This window comes from Trachurus trachurus (genome assembly GCF_905171665.1).
Source record: "Trachurus trachurus genome assembly, chromosome: 22".
Classification (NCBI taxonomy): Eukaryota; Metazoa; Chordata; class Actinopteri; order Carangiformes; family Carangidae; genus Trachurus; species Trachurus trachurus.
In genome coordinates this window covers 17,431,136-17,458,268 of record NC_139907.1, presented here as the reverse complement: position 1 = coordinate 17,458,268, position 27,133 = coordinate 17,431,136, and the positions used below count along the sequence as shown (strand labels likewise).

The window sequence follows — 27,133 nt, the reverse complement described above, 5'->3', positions numbered from 1 at the left end:
CTCACAGACTGTGTTGTACAGCTTTTACAAGTCTGAGGTTAATGCCTGTATTTTTCAAGTTTGGCCATTATTGTTTGTTTTGTCTAGAGTGGAAAAGACCTTATCAAGCAGAGCTAAATTGCAGGGGCCTCAGGTCTGAACTGTATATTAAACCAGCAAAAGAAAACCCTCTCATCAAGGGAAGATTTTGCATTCAACAACATAATTTACAGCCGTTAAATGCAACAAAAATGTAAACAGAAATTATGTTTTAAAAAAAAGAAAGAAAAGAAAAGAAAAAAAGACACTCATTACTCCTTCACTTGATGCTGGTTGCTCAAAAAACATTAGAAATATTGAATTCTTTGAATTATTTGTAATTTTTCTTGTGAACTGTACAAATATTTAATTACTGAAAGTTTTATCTAATGTAGAGTATTTTAATTATCCTCATATTAACTCTTGGACTTTCTGTGTAACTGCTCCCTAAGCCATGCCTTTGCTGTCTTTTCAGTATTCAACATGTTCAATAACTACTGCTGTATATACATAATGTAAACTTATATTAGTGAATTACTTTGACAGGAACGACTTCTACATTGCGGAAACTTTATGCTGCACAGTTGAAATGCCTCTATGTTCATCAGTATGGATAACCTGATGACTGACAATATGTACATTGTTTTTATCAAATCCAGTTGAATAAGTGTGTACTATACATGTATGTTTTAATAAAACATCAAAATGTGAATTGTGTATCGATCCACTTTTTATGATCAACACTTTCTCTTTCATTATCTTGAAACACTTAGTTCATGTTGTTATTCATGATTGTAGAGCCTCTAGCTTCCTCCATCTAAGACTGAATTGCTTCACCAATCATGGGTGATATGTTACAATATGCTCTGGGCAGCTACAAAATAGTGTGCTGTTAGTTGAAGTGAATTTATACACCAAAGCACACAAAAAAATCGCCATAGAGTAAAATAAATCTTTATTATATTAGGTTTTTTTACAGTCACATTTTCTCACAATCACTGGAGATCCATCAATGACCACTCCATGATGAATCCATCACTTGCTTGCAAATGCTATGATCTGATCCTGCAGAGACAAAAAGAGAGATGTATCAAAACACATTGTAACCTTTGACTCATGCTTACCAAAGGCCTGTTACAAATGAGTGGTACTGCAGACCTCTATATAAGACCTGTAAAACCAGTGAAATCACATCATTTAATAGATAGTAAACGAATGGAAAAGAACGCCACGTTCAACTTTGCGACTCCATAGTGAAATGCCTTTACAACAAGTTACAGTTGTGTTGGTCTGAATCACTTAGTAGGGAATAAAGCCCTTTCACATGAGTGGTCGGTAATAAAAGGGGTGTGAAAACACAAGCCAACACCGCTGTCCGCTGCCCCAGGGCCAGCCCTGCACCCCACCCACACACTTTTGGTAACACTAAATTTGGGGCTAAACTTAGATGCCATAGTAGTAGGTTCAGAACCCTGGAAATTATAGACACCGCTAAAGTAAAGCTCCGTGTAATCAGAAAGGAGGGTGGAGGGTGAGTACAGAGAGGAGGCGGGGTTTAGTTTGACAGGTGGTGGATATTATCTGAGCGATGTCCAGGTTCGCTGGGACGTACAGGAGCTCGTGTCTGGTCGTAGCTGCTAGCAGACGGAGAACTTACTTTCAGTGCTGGGAGCATGTTGGTGGCCTGCAGACCCAAGGTGCGTAGGAGAACCACAGGAACGGCGTTAGTGGAGTAGAGGCGTTTCATGAGGTCGATGGCAGCCATCATGGGAAGGTTGTGCCGCTGGCGCTCGGTTTCATACTCTAAAAGGTGTTGCATTGCTCCTGCACCGAGAAACAAAAACTCAGGGTTAAAACTGAGGACACAGTTTAAATCTGTGTATGTCTGTCATATGTTTTCTACATTGAGTCACGGCGCTATTTTCACTTCAGAACATTCAACGGACGGAAAAATAAATACAATATCTCATAACAGGATTTCCATTTTTATGAAAAGCAACTTACATACAGTTCCTGGCAGAACAGGCAGGAAAACATCAAATAAATGTTGCCGGAAAAGCTGATGCTTTTTATAATTCAGATCAACAGCATGCATTTCAGCAGGGGTTATGGAAAAGAGCTTAGGGGGAAAACCACTACGCTATAGTTGCAGAGCTTGCGTCTGTTTAGAGTTCCCACTGACCCAGGTCCTTCCCGTTAAAGGCCGCCTGGCTAAGGAGCTGTGTGAGGCAAGCCACATCCCCAAAGCCTAGGTTGGCTCCCTGACCCGCCAGAGGATGGACACGATGGGCTGCATCCCTGTAAAGACAAACATATCCTCCACTATCCAAACACACACAGTGTACGGTGGGCTATTTTTTATGCACACTGTAAAAACAAGAAGTCATTCCTTTACCACTGAAGGAAGGGATCAACTAAATGTAAATAATGAACAATTAATAGCACAAAAGTGTACATCTCACATGCAGAGCATAACTTTGTGTGAACTATCTTACCCGATCAGAGCCACCCGGTGCCGTATGTACTCTGATGCGTGGCCCATGCCCAGTGGGAACATGACCCTGGTCTTTGGGCCGATCCCAGCCACGCTCGGGGGGAGCTGTCGAGGTGAACCTGCGGACGGCATGATGGTGGACAGGGCGCCACGGAACAGAGAGCCAGCCGTCTCCATCAGCTCTGACTGGTTCTCATTATTCCACTGTCAGTACACGCACAGACGGGCACGGAGACAGTCACAGAGAATGAGAAATGGTCAGAAGAGAGAGAAAACAGACATTATGCCTTTCGAGTGGACAAAGAAATTAGCTGACATAGGAGCAAAGCCGAACTCCAGGCCAGAGAAAGTGCTTTTTTTCCCCTCCCTAACTAACTGGTTTGGCAGGGCTTCGGGAGCTGGGCTAATTAAAAGAAGATGCCGGCCAGGCTATGCAGTTGAATTAGCTCTGTTTGAAAAACATTCCATGCAGTAATGGTCGACACTGGGAGACCACAGGTTTAATTAGCAAACCAGGCCTGAAACCAAACGTGACTCAACCGTGCTGACCCCGTCCATCAGCAGGCCCAGTAAAAATAGCCCGCTTGGGAAAAAGGAGTTTCTCCAAACATAAAAAAAAAATGGATAGGTATATCATTCTCAGAGTGAAATATTAGTATTGTATAAAGTGTGGCCAAAACAATGACAGTATTGTTTGTGTGAGTCACTGGAAAGAGCTCGACACGTGCGTGAGTCTATGGAGAACCCCCGCCACAAAACGCCACACGGCTCACAAATACAGACGATGTTGCACAAAGACGTTGCCTGGTGACAGATGTGGAATCTGAGGGGAGACACGACGGCATCTGTTTATCACCAGAGTCGGACTTACGAAGGCAGAGTTGATGGCGTCGACGAAGCTCTCCTCGTCCAGCTCCAGCAGCTCCTCGGCGAGCCGGTGGCTGGTGGACCAGACCAGAGAGCTCTCTGTGTCCGACAGCTGCGGAGCACAGAGGGTGGACAGTTGGACACTGAAACTTCATCAAGTGCAACAGATAGGTTGCAACTACCACCACTGCAGTAAATGATTGTAGATATATTACCGGTAGCATAGCAATGGGTCCTGTTGGGAGGAACCTCTGCCATGCGACATTGTTCTCCGTGGGCTGTCCAAGACATAAATTAAATCAAATTAAATATTATACTTAAAGTGTTTGCCGTTGTATGGCTATATTTTGATTGCATGTACTGCACATAAAAACTATTTATAATAAAGGGTACTGCTGGGAGACAGTAAAATAACTATAATAATAAAAAACAATGAGTAAATGAAGTCAGTAGCATACAATAATGCTTGCTTCAATATTTCTTTGCACTAATTATACATTATAAAATTGAGTATTAAGCATTAGACTGTATGCCTGTGTTAAATGTGATACTCACTTCTGAGAGGTGAAGCACAGCGACAACAGCAGACTGGTCATAATTCCACTTGACTGTGGGAATCCCTAGTTCCCTCCTCACCATTGAGTTTGGTCCATCAGCACCAATCTGGAAAACAGACGAGAAAAAGGAAAAGAATTTTTAAAAAACACACACAAAAGGAGAAGGAGAGTAGGGTCGAGCACAGACGGAGTCAAACTGACCAGCAGCTTGGTCTGAAGAGTCTCTCCGTTCGCCAACCTGACCTGGACCCACGGGATGGATTCTGCGACGTGGTGGGGATTGGGCCACCTATACTTCACCACCTTGGACCTGTACTTCACTTGCACATTATCTGACAAGCACAAAGACATAGAACCGGTTCAATACAGAGGCAGTGGGAGAGAAAAATAAAGCAGTGATCCTTCAAATAAAAAGGGCAACTGCTGTGACTCTCTCACAACATTAGATGAATCTTGGTTCTGTGTATGTATCGTCAATCTAAATCAGTGCTTTGCCACTTTTTCCCTGAGAGGATGGTTTGCCTGCAGCTAAAACAGTGGAAGATCTATAAACCACCTCATAAAACACTACTGGTTTTCCTCCCTGGCACATGGTAGCTGCCGAAGTTCACATCTGACAATCTTCTTAATGGTCTTGGCCTGCCACATTGCACTGACTAATAGTGTTTATCTACAAGCACACCACGCCACACTTTTGCACACGCTGCCAGCTCGTAGGATTTTGCACTAAATCTGCCCATCTTCCCAAAAATATCAGCAGCTGGTCATCCCCAAACATGAAAGGATCCCGAGCTGCACGCTGGCTCTCGCCGAGTTGGAGCCGGACCCATCCGCAGAACGGCTACTGGTTCCTGAACGCTGATGTCAAATATGGGTTTTCAGTGATTGGAGAGCAGGGTTACATTGAAAACAGCTGCTGGAGGAGCATACTACTCCATGTAGTGCATCTTGAGCATAACAACACCACGAGAGGAAAGAGAGGGAGAGAGAGAGAGAGAGAGAGAGAAGTGGACGAATGGGAGGCACATGAGGCAAGAAACGTGCTGTAACCACACATCCGTTGTTTTGCGCAAAATGTTAAAAACTGTTTATAAATATGCCACTTTAACTGTCAAGAGTTCTGTTTTATTTGAGAATCTCACACAAAAAAGTCACTCTAATGTCTAACGGCGACTCGGAGCTCGACACTGTCAGAGCTTTGGTGTCTCAGGAGGTGGCGAAAGCTCGGGAGCACATGGCAACTTTAAATAGGTCACTGGACCACTTCACGTGTCCTCAGAAGATGCCGGGGATCAGCAGTTCCCAAAATGTGAGGGTTTTTTTATTAAAAAACGGCAGGAAAAACACAAACGGCTCCAAGAGCTTAACTTGTCTTTAAAAACAGTCACCGGGAGAGAGAGAGTACAAATAAACAAGACCTGGGGAATAGGATGGAATAAATGTGGTGACATTAACTGCCAGACTCAGCATCCATTAAGCAGATGGAACAGGAATCAAGAGGTCTCACAGAGCTGCTGCTGCTGCTGCTGCTGCTGCTGCTGTGTGGGGGTTCATGTTTTAATCATAAATGCTGCGCTTACCAGACAGACAGTCCAGCTGTTTAGTGAGCGCAGCCACAACGATGTCATTCTCCACGATGTACGCCATCTCGTCCTGCAGGTTGTCCTTATCGAACGTGATCAGGGCGTCTGAGCAGGCATCCCAAACCTAAATGAGAGACCCCATTACGCCTGTGGTCTTCCAAGTCTATCCTTTAATGCATCCTCTTTCCGTATATATAGCCGGGCAGCAAAGCGTCGCTTCATTGAGCTAAACACATCAAAGTTGTTAGTTTGCTGTCGGAGGTTGGCACAGCCTTCATTCATCAAACCCAGAGTGATGAGGGTCACCAGCACCCCTCTGCTGATTTCATCTTAATGGAGCTCTCTGAGGTGGAAGAACCAAATGACATTTTGTGATGTGGATTTACACAAGAAATTTCTTGGAAACACAAATAACAAATGACATGTTTGTGAACATTACAGAGTAAGTCAATATTTATCCGCGACCAAAAGCGGAAGACTGAGATATAGTTTTTGGCTACTGTAATTCCAGCCTTGGAAAGCACTGTTTGAGTTTAACATGAAGGGGGTGAAAGTGTTTGTACAAGGTTAATCCTCTCCTGAGTTGTAGCTATGGTGACAGAACCCATCATTGTGCAGTAATATGCTGCTGCTCTACTTTTTTCCAACTTGCCATAAAGTAGGGGGATATACCCTACAGAAAACCACTAATGGCAGTGGGTTTGCAACTTGTGATAAGTGGTTGGGGAGAAAGATTTACTGAGACCAGCCCAAAAATTGTTTTGGTTTTGTTTAATGCAGGGTGAATGATGCAGCTAAGGGGAAGAATGAGTTGCTACTTTCTGTGCAAGAACTAAAAAAAATATACTTCCTTGCAACTTTATAGAGAAAAATTTGCACAAAATGAGGCCTTCATGGCAAACGTTCGGTTTGCCTTCTGTTTCGAATCTAAACCCTCAATGCCTACTGCACATTTAACGTGGAAGAGTATTTTACTGCGTGGAAAGAATGTTATTTAGAGCTGACCTGCAGTACATACTTTCCAGTGCTATGGCTACGATGTATATGACTGAGATGCAACGGGCAAACAAGCCAAAACAGCGGTAGCATAGTGAAGGTATAATGGGAGAGGTACACTACCATAATCACTGCAAAGCTCTGAATGATGACATCTTGGGCCCAGAGAGAAACCCTGCGGTCGCGTGTTTGGTACGCACAGACCACATCTTACAAGCGGGACTGAGCCTGCACCCGCAGCCGTAAAGCCGGTTCACGTTGCAGCAAACAACCACTCTCCTAATCTTTCATCTTCTTCCCGTTGTTCACATGAATCTTCATAATTAGAAGATGTGGGGCATGAGTACCAATTTGAAAATGTCAAAAATGATTTATTCTTCATAGAGAAAAATGGCTTTAATAAATAAGTCTTGGATGTTCAGAGAGCAATGAAGTTCTCTGAACAAGCCTGGGGATGGACTTTTCTTTTTTTTTTTAACTATACCTTATGTTTTTAGGCTTTCAGTGCCAGAGAGTCGGCATAGCTACTGAAAAGGCATACATTTTACAAAGGAATGAACAAAATGCAAGTTGCATGAAACCACTGTTTGCCATTATAATGTGAACAATTACATACCATATACATGATTATATGATACGGTATTGTGTTGCTTGTTCATTACGTTGAATGACTGAGTAGAAGCTGAGTGTCACAGATTTTTCTCTCCACAAATTGTATGGTGCTATGATTGATGGATGACAGAAATACATACTGTATGCCAGTAAATTAGAAAGTCTGGAGGACATGCAGAAAAAATCACGTTGGGTAACAGAGGGATTCTGGATGCTGTTCAGAGCTGCAGAAGGCTGCAGATTTTATTTTCTTATGTCTTGAAATAACACTTTTCTGAACTTTTGACTTGGCTGCACAGTAGTAGTTAGTTTACTGTACTGTACTGTACTGTGCAAATAAAAAAAAGCAATAAAACATAATAAGAGCACTGGAGATGAACATACCTGCATTCTTTTATAGGGCTTACACCTCATCTCTGTGATGTGGTCCCACGCTCCAATACCTGTATGTGCAAACACATCGAAACAATTACAATTAATAATTCAATGCAACTGTGCACACCAGTGTATTACACATAATCCTTACTGTACTCAAAGTCAAAGTATGTCGTATAAAGAAAGCTACAGTTATAAAGGTATAGTAAAGGTAACAGAGAAAGGTCTTGACCTTATCCTGTACCAGTGCCATGAGATAATGCATTTTATGAGATGGTGCTATACAAATAAAACTAAAACATAAATTCTGTAAATCATTTTTTTTTTTTAAAGAAAAGAATATAAATGAATGTGCAAATGGAAAGTGCATTAGATAAAGGCTGAGTTGGAACAGGGTAATTTTGTCTCCACTGTGACCAGCAGTCAGGTGTGACTCTAGTGATGTCACTGTGATTTTCACTATTCAGGAGCATGAGTCAAAACCCACCCATTAATAAAACATTTCAATGAGGGGGGAAAAGTTGTGGTTAACCTGACTATTGACTATTATGTGAGGAGATTACACCGAAATGCTAAATGCTAGAACTTAAGCCCACACTACAGTATGTAGTTGGAGATCTGAATTATCTATACAATATGATGATAAACTCCTTCTGCACCACTACAATGTTTCTGATCTGATTAAGTGGATAATACTGTTAAGACAGTTCAAAATATTTCAAGGGAGCAGAATTTATTTGAGATGTTTAAGCAAAACGTTACAGTCTTTGTGTCTCACTTTCAAGATTATAATTATCTGAAAATATTATCATAGTGAACTGGGCAGACTGCAGAGATACTGTAATTGTCACTGTCCAGGCTTTCATCGCTGAACTGTTCAGAACAACCACATGCTGTGCTTGATGTTATTTTAGGACATGAGTCAGGATAAATGTGGATGGACTTAAGTGTTTAAGAATCAAAGTAATTGCACCTAATGATTGTTGTCTGCATAATTACATGCAATAACAAAACACAGAGGTCTGAATTGATATTCATATTCAGCTATTTCTCATGGATTCTAGACCTGAGACAGTAATTTAGGACAAAGAATATGTTTCACAGACAAGTCTCTCCAGCTGAGCTAAACTTACTCTACCTGGCATCCTTGACTCTCTCTCTCTGGTTTCCTAATTGTATAATCCTGAGAGAAATACCTTTAAATATAAAATTGGGCTGTGGAAAAACTAAACTACCACCACCTAACCACCTGAACTATGTCAGGAGAAGTGTCAGATGACCGGGTGAAGAGGTGAAGAGGAAAAACTGAGGTCAGATATGATCCTTGCTAAGCCTGGGTGACTGGACAGTGTCTGATCCCTAGCTTACCTTGTGGGAGTCATTCACTAGTCTGGCACTACAGGCTTCTCCCAGGAAGGGAGCTAATCACCACATAAATAACTTTTTGTTTTATTTCCTGTCAGTGCAAACACAACAAAATCTGCTGTTTATTGATGTTACGTTGTGAAAGGGGGATACTGTACCGCTTAGGAGTGTGGCAGAGCCTGGACTGATGGAGCTGACTCTGGTGCTGTAGGTGTCTGGGACCTTGTCCATCACTTTCTTGTTGCCTGCTTCAAGCAGCAGAATCTTCTTACCCTCCAGGTTGGGGTCCATGCCTGTCCGTAGTTGAATGAATGAAAGAAATCACAGCACATATATTAGAATGAGTATTGGTAGTGATACCAGAGCAGACTGATTTATCAGAATAGACGCATGTGTTTATATTCAGGCATTCTGCACCATCTCTCCTGTTACATAACACTTTGGAATTAATTTTTAATCGCTTTCTGAATAACAGTGACAAGGTTTATGTAACTCTACATAGATAAATCAGGTTTGAATGAATGGAAAGAGCAATACTTTACACTGCCTTGTAACACTGCTTTGTAATACAGCCTTTTGTTTTCATGAGGACAGGTTATTAATAGCTACATCACATTAAATATGGTGACTGAGCACAATGAGGGCATCACTCACCCAGGGAACATGCCATTGCAGATCCAACCATCCCTCCCCCGGATATAATAACATCATAAACGTCTTTCTTGCCAGGGTCGTCCCCATGCTCTGCACACACTAATCCTCGTCTGATGATATTTACAGCAGATACATGCTTGTCTGTTATAAAACACCGGCCAAGTCCGTTGCAGGCCAGCGCCGCCTTTGAGAGCTTGTGCATTATTCAGTCGTCACCCTGTCTTCATAAGAGACAAGCCGCGAATCAAAAAGGTGAAAGCAGTCCAACTCCGACGTCTGGATACTTTCATATGACAGCCAGACAGTTGATTCCCCTTGAATGTGTCCTAATAACAGCAGCCGTGTAATCCTGCCATGTTGTGTTGACAAGCGGCGCTCCAGAGGAAGTACTTCCGGTTTCCTGTCCAATCACAGAATACGTCTTACGCAGCCGGCGCTGCCGCTTCTGTCCACCGACAGTGCTAATGCTACCAAAACGGACGACTGAGGGCAAGTGGAGAAGACTTGCTGCATTTCAAGTGTTACATTAACCCTCTGTCTACTTCATATCAACAACAGACAACTTCAGCTTGCGGTGAAAGCTGCCCTGTGTCTTCTCAGCGACGAGTTTGGAGACCGCTTCGACAGAGAGATACTACTTCCTGAAACTCGTTTTTTTTTTTTTTTTTTTTTCAGGTTGGAGGATCATTACTACTTTTAAGTTGAATTTCGTGACTATAGCATGATTTGAAGTGGCCCAGAACGGAGAGTGTGTTTTTATATAATTATAGGAGTAGATTTGTATTGAAATTGTAGCTTAGTTAGCCTTAAATACATGTCACTAAATCTTCATCACACACTGTTGTAGGCGCAGAGGTCTGGTCACCATGGTAACCCGTTTACACAGACTGAGAGGAGGTTAAGTTTGAAGTTTTTTAAATCAATGGGGAAACCTAACATGTCCTTAAAACACTAATGAGGATTATCGTTATTGATAAACACGTAGCCTACATTGTTGGATCAAAATCGCATATTACAGCTGGTACAGATGTGTCTGACTCTGATGACTCTAAGTAAGACTAGAGGTTCTGCACTTAAATGACCTTTTGATTTGTGACATTTTTACACTGCTGATACTAATGCGTCAGTGTTTTTGTTGTGGAATAGAAACATAGAGTACCATAAAATGGGAATACTGTAAAGTAAAATGCAACCCCCCTCTGCACTGTACTCAGGCACTGTACCTGAACAAACACATAGCTGCTTTCCATCACATTTTCTATTATATAGACATAATACTTTAGAGCAGTGAGCAAAGCATTTATGCCTTTTGTTAATCCTTGTTTGTTTCTTTGTCAGACAAACATGTCAAAGGTAGATGCCTTGCTGGAAGATAGACTCAGATCAGAGTTGATGCTGAAGCAGCAGCTGAAGAGCCTGAGTGAGACCCTCAGACAGCAGCTGCAGGAGGCAGAGAAGAGACAGACAGAGGAGTTGGAGAGGAGGATTCATCAGAACACTCTCCTGTCAACACAAAAGTCTAGTGATAAAAAAGAAGTCAACCGTCAGGCCAAGTGGGTATTCTCAACTCTCTTTTATGTTTTGTTTTAGCTATGACACACCTATCTTAAAGAACATTTTACTATTTTTTCAGACATGTAGGAATGATGTCCATCTCCACATCTGGCCTAACCTCAGACAAAGAGATGTCCCATCATCCCAGACAGTCAGAGATGCCCAACACATCTTCTGCAGCATTGGTATCTTCAACAAACGGGAGACATTGCTTTGTCGGAACTTCCTCACTGACTCCTGATAAAACACATCTCTGTGAAAAGGTGGCATCGCTTAAAACAACACAGATGAGCAAAGAGGAGGAGGCCGAGGCTGAATGTCAGAAGAAGTTTTGTGCTGTCCCAGTGCCCAGCCATGTCAGCCAGCCCCTCTATCAGGAGGTGATGGAGCTGAGGGAGAAGGAGAGAAAGCAGTGTCACGAGCAGAGGAAGAACTTCTTACTCTCCATACAGAAGCCCTTCAGCTTCCAGGAGAGAGAAAAGGAGAAAAGGGAGATGCTGATAACTACATTAAACCAAGTCTTACAGGTTCAGAAAAACAAGATTCCTACTGTAAGAAAACATAAAGTAGAAAAGGGCGCACTATATTCTGATTTAAAAGGTGGGTTGATTGATTTGTTTTCCTCCAAATGGGATGATGCTGGCTAGTGGAGTGTATGGTACCATAGACTGCCAGTTTAGGATGTTACCAGCCAGTGTTTCCATACATTTTCTGAGTGGGAATTGCATTCAATCAAAGAGTGATGTTTTCTTATCAGATTGTTCCATTTTTTATAGTTTAAAAACTATAAACTATTCTAGGTGAATTCATAATGAAAATGATTGTTATTTACAGCCCTATATAAAATCTGTTTGTTTTTTAGACTTTGAACATTTCCTGAATTACCATAATTGCCTGTAACAAATTATCTCGAACCAAACTGTTAACACATCTAACTGATAACATTTTATATTGAATACATATATAAAAAGCTTCCAATACAGTTGACATAGTGGCATGACTACAGCTTCTGCCTTATCTTACTCTAATTCTGCACACAGGCCAGGAGGAGGTATGCAGTCCACCGCGACAGGAGAATTTCACTGCGTCCTGCAGCCCGAAACTTCGCACTGCTGAGCGCACCAGGAAAGAAAGGCTTGGATTCCTGGATGAGAAGCCGAGCTTCCAGCCCAAAATCATCCATCGGGCCCCTGACTTCAGCAGGCTACACAAGGCCTTGCAGACAGAGGCTCTGAGAAAAACACAGACTAAAGAAGTGACAAAGTGTGAACCCTTTCACCTCAGGACATCAGCTCTCCCAGCGAGGCAAAGCAGGATTAGCTCAGAAAGCACACAGGTAAAACACTTTCTTCACCCCAGCTGTTTTGTTTACTCTGTTGAATTGTTTTTTTTAGTTGGCTTAGTCTTTACAATGCATTTTGATATAATTACTTCTCAGAGTGTCACATCAGTAAACGTGAAGGACAGTGTCTGTGGTTAGGAGACAGTGTTTCTTGAGGAGTTTCATAAGAAGAAGACATCCAGGTCCAGATGGTTTCACGATGCAGTTCTCCATCACAACTTCAGAAGTTCTCTGTTTGATGGGCAGTTTAGGACACATTGATCCACCACTTATCAAGTCAATGATACCCATCTCTTTTTTTAAGGAGGACATGAAACCGTTAAACTCTCCTGTTTAAAAAGGTCTGCGTCATTTGTTGCACTAAATGTACAGAAACTGGCCCAGGGACAGATGATTACTCTGCAGTTTTTTGGTGACTGTATAATCTGGTCCCTTGTGTGTTCCCTCAACACCCAGAGGTGTGTATATCATAAAATGTGACAAAGGGATTTGACCAGGTTGTATTTATTTTTATTTTTTATGCCTGGGAGCAATTTGTTTGATGATAAGGATTTATAGTATGGTTTAGGTTTTTCCATGTCCTGTGTGTTATTTTTGAGGTGGTTCCAACCACTTCCCTCAGATGTGGAAGTTATTTAAGATTTGTACACTAGGCCACCAACAGCGACAGTGTTCGCTTCTCACTGTCTTTCAACTTTTTTCTACTTTGTGATTTATGAATTTTAACCCAAACTCCATTTCCACAGTACTTGTTATACTTTAGAAACATACTGTATATTGTTTGCTTGTCTTCTTCAAATAGCACTACAACAATCCCGTGTATGTTCAGTGGAATTTGTCATTACAGAGTAAGATCAATTATAACTAATTCAGTCAGAATAGCTATGATTGAAACTTGAAGTTTCCCAAGTGCTAAGATGAACTTTATAATCAGTGAAAGTTTTTCACCACAAACCCCTATGTTTTGTCTTTTGAGTGAATACATTTCTAACTTAGTTTAATTCATGCAAAATGAGGTCAACCAATACATTTTCTTTCTAACTTAGTTTAATTCATGCAAAATGAGGTCAACCAATACATTTTCTTTTCTAACTTAGTTTAATTCATGCAAAATGAGGTCAACCAATACATTTTCTTTTGATTTCATCAAGGAAATTTTTTTCTCTCTCTCTTCTTAACAGGAACCAAAAATAAATCCCCTCAGTAGAAGCAAGTCACTTGGGGCCTTAACGTCTCTGTCCACAGACACTCTCCCCTTGTACATTACAGATTCTGTGAGGAAGCGCTGCACGGCCATCAGGTGAGCTGGATTATTTGCTATGACTGTTAAAGTTTTCTATTCAAAATGTCTGCGCACCAATATTTGGATCTACTGATGTATATTTTTACTTTTACAGGAAGTCAATGGAGATGAGGGATAGTAAGAACCAAGAGAGTGCAGACTGGTTGAGGAAGTACCAAATGAGGTCCCAGGCCATGAAAAAGACAGTTGCCCTCCATGCAAAGCTACTGGACCCACACAGCAGCTTGAAAGAAGTGAATAATGAAAAACTAAAGCTCCATATGTGAGTCCTGGTCAAAAGACACAATTCATTGCAGTGTTTTTCAGCCTTTTTGACTCACATCACAACAACCACACACGCTTGCCACAGCAGCTCAAAATATAATCTTCTCTTTCATGAAGGGTGGCTGACCGACAAAGGACAAGAGAATACATGAAGGAGTTACGGAACATGAAAGCACGAGTCAGTGAAAGACCTTACTTGTTTGAACAGGTGAAACAGGTAAGCGACACAAGGCTTGAACATTGCATCATATTGTAAAGCGACATGCAACTCCAGTGGGAGTAACTTAGTGTTTTTACTGGCAGAGAAATGCGAAGGCTCAAGCAGAGCAGACATACAGAGAAAAGCTGAGGAAAGCTGGGTTTAAGGAGCAATTTATTGAAGAAAACGGAGCAACAACTGAAGGAACATCAGTCTCGTCTAGATCTGAGGACGATGCAGACGTGAATAACCACAGCAATGAAAATAACATTCATAGCAGGTATGCAGAGTGAGAATTTTTAGCAAGTTTTGTTCATCCACTATGTAATCCCACTGTGTCCGGTAAAATCATGAATAGCACTGCTGCTGCAGAGCCAAGGACTTCATGTGGTTTGGTCATATTACATTACATAATTTTCTGAGTTCGCCCTGCTGTCTTTCTGCGAAGAAAAGACAAATAACTGCAGCCAAGCAAAAGTTGGATGTAATTACAATATAGCCGTTTTCTAACCCAACATGTCTGATTTAGGGAAGAAAATGTAGACGACGGGGAGAAAATTGAAGATGTGGAAGAGGAGAGCGTGAAGTCCAAAGGGGAAGAAATGCCATGATCAAAAAGGGTCAGGCGGCACAGAGTTTTTTGTGGCCTCTCCACCAGAAAACAACACTGTCCTCAAAAATGATTCATGTCACGGCTAACTATCCGCACCAAACATTTGATAGTTTAAGATGTGCAACCATAAATTATGAAATTACAAAACATCTGGACTTTACAGTCTCAAAAGTTGGGGATTACAACTGGAAGAAAATAAAACTTTATAGTATACTGTATATGTTTATGTGTAATTAATATTTTTATATGCTTTGAGTTTAACACACTCTCCCATATATACAGATCTGCGTAACATTTCAAGCAGATTAAACTGGGAATAAAAAGGCTACTTTTGGTTTTATGACAACAATTGTGCTAAGGAATATATGAAGACTGTAATTTCAAGGATGATGAGCACTTGGTAACCAGAATAAACAATTCAAAAACAAAATTAGGACACCAGCTGAAAGTCTGACATTGATTTGATTTATTTTACCCAGCTTGAAGTTTTGATAGCCATATAAAATGAATTATACTTATGCAGTGAGATATTGTATCTGCTACTGTTCTTAGATGTATTTTATTTAGTTTACTTAAAAATCAAATAAACGTTTTAATTGGGCAGAGCCTGTGAGGACACCAGGCGTCTGACATGGCTGGGTTAAATCTTCCAGTCATTCCTACCGCCACTCTGCCACCTAAATAAACAGCCCTCACTGTGCATCTGCATCCACACAGACCGGTTCGGAGGTCAACTCTGGGCCCACAGACCCACATCAAATGCTCGTGTTTTTCCGCTTTAGCTGTTTGCTCGTCCTCAGGCAGTTGAAAGATCATTTTAACTTACAAACCACATGGGAATGTCTGAATAAGTAAATAATCATAATCAAAAAGTCATCATGGCCACCAGTACATACCATATGGTTACTTTTGTAGGCTAGTGGGTCACATGTTGAAGCTGCTGAAGTCATGAGGTCAGGGTTAAATAGTAGAAATCACACGGCAATTTTTCTTAAAATAGCTCAACTGCAATCTTATGTTTGAAAAATGTACCACCCAGATAAATGCCCTTGATATTATGAATAATTATGATTCATTTTTTGCCTCCAGACTGATTTACATGCAGAGAAACGCTGATTGTAACCGTCTTCAATTTAACTGTCAGGGTTTTCATTAAATAAGTATGATTCATTTTGCATAATAACCAAGATAGGAAAAATTGATTGAAATGTTGTCACGTAGTTCTTATAGATGTAATAAATTGTCCCTTCCTTGAGATCTCAAACATCACATGACAAAGCTTCAAGGGCTCCATCCTGTCAGGTTGTCATGGGAACCGTGTATCACTCCCCTCTCTGCTTTATAGTCCCTCAGGAGAACACTGTGCACCTCTGATTCCCCGGTGCACGGCTGAAAACAAAACCAATCTCGCCCAACCTGTTAGATAATATCCGAGCGGGAGCCTGCGTTTGTGAAATGCGCGAGGAAGCAGACGCCTGTGGCATTTCTTTAAACAAACTGTGGAGCGGTGCGGATGTGTGTGGAGGCTGAGAAAGGGAACAAACACATCTCATTTAGATTAATGAGAGGCCATGCTCTTGGCCACCAAATGTTATGATCATGCTGTTTGAGGAGTGGCTCTACTTACTGGATGAACAATATAATTTCACCAAGGTGGTGTGTTCAGGTCTCTTATTATTCCAGCCGCTGTACAATATTAAAATTCCCACACATTTAATTCTGTAAATGCACGGTTTGCAAATGTAGGCAGTGGAGGACACACCCTAGAAGAGATGATATAGGCCTCAGATGGACTTTACCTGTGTTAAAACATCAGCAATTTCACTATATGAAATGCTTAGGTTGCTTATATTGTTAGGTTGTTCATTTTAATTCCTTGTTTATTCGAACTCGCGTGAAAGTGCAAAGGCCAAGTATTTACATAAGTGCAGTTTATGTTGTGAGTGGAGAGTTGTGTGCACGTTGTTGAGTCTCTGTGTGTTTGAGTCCTCGGTTCACCTGCAGGAGGAGCTGTGGCTCGCTGTAGCCTCTCTGGAGCAGAAGAGAGAGATCCCTCTTTTTCTCCTTCAGTGGCATGAATAATATCCCCAGTGCTGGAGAGAGAGCATATCAAGAGGCAAACGGGAAGGGGAGAGAGATAGCAGCCAGTTTGACAGATAAGAGCGTGGCAGAACTTGTCTCCCTGACTGCACCGTGGGCCGGGGGAAAAGAGAGAGCAAGTGCACCAGAGTGTCAGGCAAGGCTACTGCCTGCACACACTCAAACACACTCACTCACACACACACATACACACAGACAGAAAGACCCCTCAGCTTGGCATCACCAGAAGAAGTTCAGAGAGAAGACTGACCTCAAGAAGGTACAGTATGTGTGTGCGTCTTAAGCCTAGGAGTCGTATCTCCTGCAGCCGTTGTCCCCTCTGAAACATCCTGTTGTTGCACTCACTTGATGCTTCACTTTGTTTTCCAGGTGGGTTGGCCGAAAGTTTCGCTTGCGGATTCACTCCAGTGTTATGGCTTTCCTCAAACTGAGGCTTCTTGTCCTGTAGAGGAGTTGTGTGTTTCCCCTGTAGAAGAACTTGTCTCGCGTTACCAGCCTGAGGGAGGATGGAGAAGCTGTCAGGGAAGGACAAGGAGCTGATAAGAGGCAGCTGGGAGAGTCTGGGCAAGAACAAAGTTCCTCATGGTGTCGTCATGTTTTCCAGGTAACGTCCCACACATTCAGCACGATGCAAACAGAATAAGACAGCAAAGTGACATGTTAGAGAAGATTTCAGGTTGAGGTTGTTATTCTGTGCAGTTATCCCCTAATCTACATGCATTATGACACTTAATACACATGCAATAGTGGTAATGTTTTTTGTGTAGTTGCTTTATAATTGTGGTGTCAGAATATGTAACACAGGTGTGCAGAGAGAATCAGGATAGGATCCTTCGTTTGCACACTTTCACCGTGCAGGCACCGGAGGCTTGACTTGTTGCTTGGCGACAGACTGCAATAATCCACAATTTACTTTGAGACAGCTGCCGATAAATCAGACTCTAGCAGGAGAGATTTGTAGATGTATGATTAACAGATTGATTCTGTGTCCGTGTGCAGTGTTTGGCAACCCAGTGCCGTTTGTATACACCTATAGAACAGTGTGGTATTTGTCTGTGGTAGACTGTTTGAGCTGGACCCTGCGCTGCTCAGCCTTTTCCACTACAGTACAAACTGTGGCTCCACACAAGACTGCCTCTCCAGCCCCGAGTTCCTGGAACATGTCACCAAGGTGAGCATCGTCCACCACAGTGACCGCCGCAAGTATACACACATTTGAAGGTTTTTTTTCTTATGCATACTTTGCTTGTGTATCTGTGTGTGTGTGTGTGTTTTGTGTGTTTTCAGGTGATGCTTGTGATCGATGCAGCAGTCAGCCACCTGGACGACCTTCACACCTTGGAGGACTTTCTCCTCAACCTTGGGAGGAAGCATCAGGCAGTGGGGGTCAACACACAGTCATTTGCTGTAGGACCAACATCTTACACCACAACCCTAAAAAAAAGCAATTTCACAAGTGGATGAGCCGAGTAAAGAATATTTTATTCTGTTTGTTTGTTTCTGCAGGTGGTGGGAGAGTCTCTTCTCTACATGCTGCAGTGCAGTCTGGGCCAAGCCTACACGGCGCCGCTGCGTCAGGCCTGGCTCAACATGTACAGCATCGTGGTCGCAGCCATGAGCCGAGGGTGGGCCAAGAACGGCGAGGACAAGGCCGACTGAGGTGCGCAGCGGGAGCTGCTGAGCAGTTGCTGTCAAATCACTCAACATGGTTGCCATGGAATAAGGTTGTGTAACTTGCAGCGTTGTGGCTTTGGCTGCTGTACATTTGCTCTGTGAGTGGGGTCGCATAGCGTAGCGATTGTATGGTGTGGTTCCACTTTACAATTGGATCGACCAATCACAGAGTTTGTTTTCTTTGCTGTGGATATTTTAGCTACCAGATGAGGCTGTGAGGATATGAGCCACTCTGGTTTGGTTTATCTGAGTTTGGATCTGTAATCTGAGCTCTTCACACTGAGAAAAAGGAAAACAGTTTTGTCTCTTTGTACATAATGGCTTTAATATATATATATATGTATATCTATATGTGTATATATTTATATATATATACATATATATATATACTCAAACGATACCAGTGACTGTAGTGGTCTTTGTGATGTATATTAAAAGAGTTGCACAATTGTGAAACAATAGATATTATATTTAAGCATCACACACTACTAAACTGTGATGGTTACTGTGGCCAGCACGGCAGCTCTCTATCATACTGGAACACAGTGATATTTTTCAATACACATTCAGACCTTTGGGACAAAGCAATGTGACCTTAAAGAAAGAAAATCCTATCACCTTAATCGCAATCATTACTGTGTTGTTGTTTTTTATTATTATTATTATTAATAATATTAATATTGCACATCACCACACCTCTTTCTGTGTGTGACTTTGTCATCAAACATTTAACCTACTGATGACAAGCAAAGCAAATTTTTAAAAATGATCTCCAATAGCTAATGACAAGAACTGTTACACTCTCCGATAGCTTTCTCCAGTGATCTATGACTGTTAAAAAGGCGTCCGAGTGCACCTTTCTCCACATGGTGTGTGATGCTCTCCCCTGTAGAGGTTGTGAGTATTTCAATAGGCTCCAGCTGACTGTTAAACTCTCACTACTAGACTGTTATGTGACCTTATGAGCTTAAAAGTAAAAAGGCACTTTGGAGGAATTTTAACATCATCGTTGTTTTGTTGTGCTCTAGTCGCTTCTGTCAGTGATGATTATTTACCGTGTTGTTGTGGCTACTAATGTAGTATTACCTCGGCTTTAGAGGTGAAGAAAAGCAGAGCGGCCTGTGTTAATCTAGCACAGACAACTACCTGGATTTGTTTAGGATCATGACTGACTTAATGATGACGATTATCTCTACAATTTATCAACTGAAAACCAATAATGCAGAGATACTGTGTGGTTACACCATCCGGTATGTGTGATATGTTTCTTCTGCCATGACACTGTATGTATCATCCTCAGCTGTTATTTACATTCATGATCATGATGCCAAGTAACTTAGCAACAGTGCGCCAAGTATTAGATAATAACACCATACAACTGTAAATCCAAGCTGCTGATATGTGGTTATTATCGCTTTAGTCTGAGTTTACATTTATAAAGTTTATTTTTATATTCTGAAATGTTATGTAAATGTTTATTTAAAAAGCATTGATTTGTTTTGATGTACAGTATATTATCCAGAGGTATATAACCTTGTGTTCATTTCCTATTAATGATCCCAATACAAGATAACTAAAATTTGCTATTGTTAAACAGGTTTAATCTATTCAGTATAATAGAATTATTATCAACTTTTAAATGTGCAATCCTCACAGATAATTATAAAAGTTTTCTATTGAACTATTATATCCCTCCAAGGTTCAGTCTGTACTGTCCAGCCCACAGGTGTAATGTTTGTTAACTGTCTGTGTAGGTGGTGTATTATTTATAGTGATTCTTTTCTTAGTATCAGTACACAGCCCTATGCAGGTTGTTCTTCTCCATGTCTCTACTTTTCACTCTACCTGACATTAGGTCTCTTTAGCAGGCATGACTGACAACTGGCATGTTATCCCATTAACATCCAGCTCTGTACATATTGGGTGTGTTTCTGTCTACCTCATTCATTATTATCAGCTGCTACTGAACAGCGATAACTTCACCTAGTTATCCTTCAACCAAAATAAATAAATAAATAAATAAATGAAAAAAAAAGAAATAAAAATGCACATAATTATTTAAAACAAGCACGCACTCTTTGTAAACTGGAATCCATCCTACACTTTAAAGGAAAACATGTTGTGTGCTTACTGGAGACTAAATAAAGTGATCTTCTGTGGATATTTTACTGCTAAATGAGGTCAGTGTGTTTTCCTCTTGCTCTCAGATTGTTTGTCACAGACGTGATGATGGTTACAACACAACAGTCAGCGTTTGAAATCAATCACACGATGCCTGATTTCCTTCCCACTGACAGCCCATCTCCTAGTGTTACATAAGATCCAAGCTTCGAATGGCTCATCGCCCTTGGCTACAGAGACGAGGGCGACTTCAGGCACATCAGCCCACTTACTCATGCAACTGCACAATGTCACATCACGGTTGTTTACAGAATTTCACAAAATTGTCAGGAAATTTCACCAATTCTGCTTTTAAAATGCAGATTGCTGTTTTTTTTTTTTTAACTTTCCTCTAAACACAAGTAAAAACCTTACACATATTTGCATGTGTTGCTGCGTGAACACCAGTTTGCATGTATGTGTGTAGGTGAAGCCATAGTAATGAGGGAAATGGAGAAGGGAGGGTAGTTGTGATGAGTTATCTTAATACACAGGGCTCATTTCTCCCTTCTACAATTTGCTTGTATCATTGTAAAAGTCACATCCATGAGCTGGCTGTCTGTTCTGCTGTTGGAGCAGTTGCTGACATGGCCTTAATCTGTCTCCCTGCACTGCCAACAGTATCCTCACCCTCTCTGTCCCGCTAAGAGTCTGCTGTATTTATGTTGGATCCATGCTCCGTGTCTCGCTCCAGCCTCAGGAACACTGAGCCAGACCTGTCTGGTCACTGGGCTTCATGGAGGCTCTGGCTTGACCTTCTCTCAGGTCACCAATGGTTAGACTGGAGCAGAAAAAAAAAAAATCCAGTAAGCTGTGAGCTAAAATACATTGTGTTTATTTCTCTTGTGGTAATTAATTAATCAGTCCCTGTGGTTCCGCAGTCTTACCTTGTTGTGTACGAGGATGTGCTCGTGAAGGCTGTCGTCTGGAGCGGAGTCTGTGAGAAAAGACAACACACATTATTTTTAGAAAGTCTGCAATGTGTTTTGGAATGAAGGGGGTATTCAACGTTGTCATGGCAACTGTTAAGTGATGGTCCAGAGTCGTACATGTGTGTGCGTGTGTGTGTGTGTGTGTGTTTGAGCGCGTGTGTTTGTTTTCGATGAAGAGGGGAGGAAAGCAAGGCGCTGCTCCATCACTCAGTCATCCTTAATCACGCTGTGGAGTGGACAGAGACCACGGGTGCAGGAGCAGGTTAATAAGGTTTGCTCTGATAGGTCTGGAGGAGCTGCAGCCTGCAACATGAACCAGTGGGAAAAGGCTGTCTGTCAGTCTGTCTGTCTGTCTGTCTGTCAGCAGCTGCAACAGTTAGTGCAAACGTGAAGCACAATCAGATAAAGGATGAAGCTGGTGTTTGTCATATATAATCTGACTGTAAACAAATCCCATGAAAAGATTCAGATGGTGTAGCCTATGTGTCAGTTTCTCTCTGCTTTCTGAATCCCATATCCTGTTTGTGGTGGTTAATGCTGCAGGTGTAAATGTTGTTTCATCCAGGAAAGGCTGGGTAAATTCCCTAAAACATTTGTGTACTGTAGATTTTTACAAATGTTAGAGTAAATAGTTTATTTGGTTGGTGTTTCAGCTGTGGGTAAATACATCATGAAGCAATTTATGTTGAATGGTGTTTTTTTTTTTTTTTTTTTTACGACAGTGGAGATCAGAGGATTGAGACATATCAGACTCTGGCTACACAGACAAAAGTCAATTAGGATCCATTCGTTTTGTTTTCTTACTGGTCTTATCCCTTAATGGAGTGTGTAAGAGGATCAGCTGAAGCAAAGAAATCTGGTGAATTCTTCAAGGACAAATTTATCACAGTGTGAGTTTGAAAAGGGTATCCAATTAAACCCTCTGACAAGTGATTTTCTATGGGTTTTTCCCACAAGGTTTTCCTTGTTCAGCTGCAAGTCCAAAAATACAACAGGTTAAGTGCTACATTAGGTAACTGTTCTTGACGTAGTGAGATATACTGTAATAGAAGAGGGGGATGCCGATGTACTATATCATACTGGATACGGCTACCTGAGACCTTCTCAGTTCAAAAAGGTAATCCCCATCAAATTGGTAAAACAATGTCAGCACATTCTTTGGACTGAAATTTGAAAAAGATTGTGTGATATGATTGAAAGCTACACCCACTTTTTTTTTCCAAGGCCAGGAGCCCACTGTCAGCCTCTCAGAACATCCTGCTATTGACAGACACTGAAGGCCTTTGTGTTCAGATTGTTTGTGTCAACTGCTTTTCCAGGGTCATAGGATGAACCTTGAATCTCAATGCCCTGCTAAGACTTATATATAAATGTTGGAAGAATGCACAGTACCCTAGGGCAGATTCCATACTAATCAGCCAGCCTATTACTTTGAGCTTCTATATTATGTAAATATTAAACAACACTGACTTATTAAACTGTATTTGCATGCTGAAACTAAGCCACATGGGAGTGACAATATGGTTGCTGCAGGAGGCAGACACATTTTCTATTCTAGGCATCTGGGCAGGAGAAAGGCGAGCGGCGGGTCACGTACCCAGAGGAATTCACCTTTCACTGAGAAGCGGGCTCTCAGCAGTTGCCACGGGTGACAGGGGAAATGTCAGGGACCTTTCTCTCTTTCATAACTCTTGGTAATGAAGCAGCATTGTATATAATGACGGGCAATGGCATGCTTTGGGGTTTTTCAACCACCTTACGATCCTGTTTGGAAAAGAAACTTGTGCACCACTTTGTTGGAACAGTATCTTCAGCTGCAGCACTATGGTATTACCACTTTCCAATGTGGTTTGGATAAAAGCAGATGCTCATGCAATTAATTGCACCATCCACCCACTGATGTGGTTTCAGGGGCCCATGAGGTCTATAGTATGTACTGAGGCTTGTCTTGAGGCTAGTTTGTATGCACACACACTCGGCTAACATGCACCTGCATTATCCGACTCTCCCCTGCTGTTTTAGATGGAGGTGTCTGCTTTGTGCTTGTCTGTGGAAAGAGGGTCTGATCGGAGGAGTCACTGTAGTATGACACCTTGAGAAATGTGTGTGTTTTTGTCGTGAGTTCAATGACAAGATATCACTCAGCTCAGAAGCCAGTTTGCTAGGCTTAACGCAAAGCCTAGAAACAGAGGACAGACTGCCTGGCTCTGTCTAATTGTGAAACAAATCCACCTAGCAGCATCTCTAATGCTCATATGTGTTGTGTTTTATCTCACTAGTTTGTCGATTTAATCCCAACTGCAAAAATAGCCTTTTCATTTAATCATGTTTGCTTCCCCTCAGCTCTAGATTCACATTTATCTTGAAGTATTAGTCTGAATCAGTGTTATTGATGTTGTCATTAGTCCTTTGGTGGGAGCAAATAACTGAACTTTTTGTAAAATATTAAACCACTTATCTAATTAAACTGGTCAGTTTTAGTGTTAAGATATTGACTAATGCTAAAAGAAAATGTACACACTTCCTGAAAGCATGCTGTGCACATTACACTACTACTTACCACATGAAGTCTGACTCAGTGGCTCTCAGAAGCCCTTCATCATAGACCACAGTAGAGGAGAGTAATGAGGAGGTCATGGCACAAGATGAGTGGATTGAGCTGAATTAATTTTAATTTCAGATCACAGCACTTCACTTTTGACAGATGAAGACTCGTTAGCCTGACAGATGAATCTCAAAGGCAGACTATCCATTGACCTCAACCTTCTTGGCGATAATACAACCCACATTTAGCAGGCTAAAGTTTGAAAATCATGTATGAGACACACATTTCGTAACCAAGAGCAGAAAGGAATCGACACGTCTGGAAAGCTAATGTATCTACCCAGTATATGAACAGACATGACAGGATACAATAAAACTAGTTAAGCCTGAAAATGGACAATCCTTTCCTTGCATGGCTGTTTGAGCTAAGAATATCCTAATAAGTTTTACTTTGTATTTTTCAAAGGAAAGCACGTTTAATGATCTGTGAAACAAGCTTCTGGAAGAGAAACCCACAGGAGATGCTCTTTGATGTTTTTTTTTCCCAAACAGATTTTACTTCATGATTCTGTGCACTGACCACTTCAGACCCTCTCTGCAGCCAGCTTTCATCTGTTTTATACAGCATGAGGAACTAGAATTAGATTTCTTGTAAAATGGAGCAATACATTTCATTTTATGAAATAATATGCCGTTAATTTTTAAGAAAGCACAAATGAAAAAAAAAAAGTTTGAAAACTTCACATCACAGGCATGTGATTTTTCTTTTCATGATTAAAGTTAGAGTAAACCCTCTCAGACAGAACATAAAATGGACTCAAATCCATTTAGCTGTTTTGAGAAATAACTGATGTGAACTGGTCAACAACAGGACTGTCACTATTAGTCAAACTTGTTGAGACGTAAGACAAACAGCTTTTAAAGCTGAAAAAGAGCTGCATCATACGAAGGTCTATATTATGGTCAGAGAAAGCAGCAGCTGAGAACTGATTAAAATCAACAAGGCCACGATACAAAACATCTTAAAAAGCAACAACTGCTGTGACATAACGACACAGTAAGTTAGCTTTGTGTTGAGCTGAAGTTTGCTTGTTCCAGAGCTTTCCACCACGTCACGCTGTCTGCATCAGCAGATATAGTTTGCTGACCTGTTATGAGAATTTTGTGTTAGCTACTGTTACACTAGATTCATGGGTCATTCTTGAAAGCTCCAGAAAAAGTTAAGTAAGTGGACCTTGAATGGAGACCCCTCTCAATAAGAGCAAACAGAACAAACTTATCTGCTGATGAAGACCATGTGACATGATAGAAAGTTATTCAAGAGAAGGTAGAAAGCGGATCTTGTGTTAGGATTGTTTTGTTAATATCTTAGTGGAAGGAGGTCACTGCTAAACTAACCTGTTAGTGAGCATGAAGTCACTGCTCTGGGTTGTTGAGTTTTTGTGTTTGTTTTTGTGTTGTCATGACTTGGTTGTTTACCTGCTCTTTAGTTTAGTCCATGCAGCATATTTCAGGCCATGCTGGATTGTCACACAAAAGGGATTTTTTTTTCAAGGCACAGCAAGAGACATGAAAAACAAACTACAATCTAGTTTACGGTACATTCAGATTGATGAGGAAAAAAAAACTTTCATGAAAATAATCCAAAAATACAAAACTTGCCGACATACAACAAATCAATGGGTCAAAGGTGGTAAACTTCAGTTAAGGATACAAATGCATACCTCATTTTTACAACATAGCTGACATGCAGTGGACTGTGACTGAAATCATGGTGAAGAGTGGCGTTTGAATATCACAACGTTTTAGCACAGAAACATTTGGACGCTAAACAAATGAAAGTGAATTAAACTGAACTGTCTCTGAATTTTAGTTTTCAGTATTTTTGAAACTAAACATAATGGCTTTAGTAGGAACATGAAGTGTTCTGTAATTATAGCTGACATAATTAGCAAAATTAATGAAGTTATAGAAATTTCCATTTTTGTCTTGTAGACTCCGTGATATACTCTCAAAATGTTGTAAATCCAGGATGTGCTTCTAATTTCAGGGTCTCTGGTTCACTTTCTTGCTAGGAGTTAAATGAGGAGATTGATAGTCCTACTCCTTGTTTTTCTGTTAAAGACAAAGCAAACCCACTCACAGCTACCTTGCAGAATAGGCTACTAGCCTAACTTGGCTTCTTGTAAGTTACAATAACAAAGAATGTCGTAACTTTCTGTGTCACCAAGAAATAGTCCTGACCTTGACTCTCTCCCTCTTTTTCCAGTCTTTAAACTAAGCTAAGATAAACTATACAAAGCTAAGCTAAGTGGCTGCTGGTAACCTCCACATTTATCTCTCAGCAAGAAAACAAATCAGTGTATTTCCCCAAATGTTCAATTATTCATTTAGAATAAAATGTGTATCACATACACGGACCACACAGCATAAATAGGGAACAGTCTGATTAAAATGAGACAGCTCTGCAAATCCTTGACCAGTCTCCAGTGGTCCCCGCTCCCAACCCAAAGCACAATATCAATGACACCAAAAATACTGTAGCAAAAATAGCAACCTTGAATCGATAATAGTTACAAGCTTCAGGTACAGTCGAGCTGCTTGTGCCTCTGTGGAGAGAGTGTACATCTATTACAGTACATCTCTGAGTTACATTCGGCCCTCCGTCTGTCTGCTCTCTCGCTGCAGATGGCTTCACAACTAGCTGCCCTCACCCTCAGCCTCCCCGCGCTCTGCTGCCGGGGAACCAGATATCACCCAGTGCCCAGACCACTCTGTCAGTCTGCCGGGGCAAGCCTGCTCACACCACCCACTCTGATGGGAACTTTCACCTCCGCTCATGTCCAAGTGGCACCGCAAAGACAGAGCATCTTTGATAGATAACCAAAGGCGATTCCACCCTAGTCAATTACTTTTAACCTTTTTAA

The 27,133-nt window shown here is 41.3% G+C and overlaps 3 protein-coding genes across 3 annotated transcripts; 2 read left to right on the top strand and 1 right to left on the bottom strand.

The window, feature by feature from the left end:
* Window positions 1-956: 956 nt before the first annotated feature.
* coq6 (coenzyme Q6 monooxygenase) lies at window positions 957-9,912 on the bottom strand. The gene is made up of 12 exons (XM_083997731.1): window positions 9,522-9,912; window positions 9,026-9,160; window positions 7,512-7,570; window positions 5,517-5,643; window positions 4,138-4,268; window positions 3,935-4,042; window positions 3,595-3,657; window positions 3,384-3,491; window positions 2,514-2,716; window positions 2,201-2,316; window positions 1,676-1,842; window positions 957-1,083 (listed from the first exon to the last, which is right to left on the bottom strand). The coding sequence occupies exons 1-12, from the start codon at window positions 9,721-9,723 to the stop codon at window positions 1,054-1,056; spliced, it is 1,449 nt and encodes a 482-aa protein (XP_083853857.1). The 5' UTR covers window positions 9,724-9,912; the 3' UTR covers window positions 957-1,053.
* Window positions 9,913-10,865: 953 nt separating this feature from the next.
* fam161b (FAM161 centrosomal protein B) lies at window positions 10,866-14,794 on the top strand (the record flags this gene model as incomplete). Its single annotated transcript, XM_083997591.1, has 8 exons — window positions 10,866-11,074; window positions 11,155-11,675; window positions 12,116-12,411; window positions 13,599-13,717; window positions 13,815-13,982; window positions 14,102-14,201; window positions 14,288-14,463; window positions 14,713-14,794. The coding sequence occupies 8 exons, from the start codon at window positions 10,866-10,868 to the stop codon at window positions 14,792-14,794; spliced, it is 1,671 nt and encodes a 556-aa protein (XP_083853717.1).
* Window positions 14,795-17,402: 2,608 nt separating this feature from the next.
* ngb (neuroglobin) lies at window positions 17,403-18,555 on the top strand (the record flags this gene model as incomplete). Its single annotated transcript, XM_083999015.1, has 4 exons — window positions 17,403-17,500; window positions 17,959-18,067; window positions 18,184-18,303; window positions 18,403-18,555. 4 exons carry the CDS (start codon window positions 17,403-17,405, stop codon window positions 18,553-18,555), a joined length of 480 nt encoding a protein of 159 aa, XP_083855141.1.
* Between the last annotated feature and the right edge of the window lie 8,578 nt (window positions 18,556-27,133).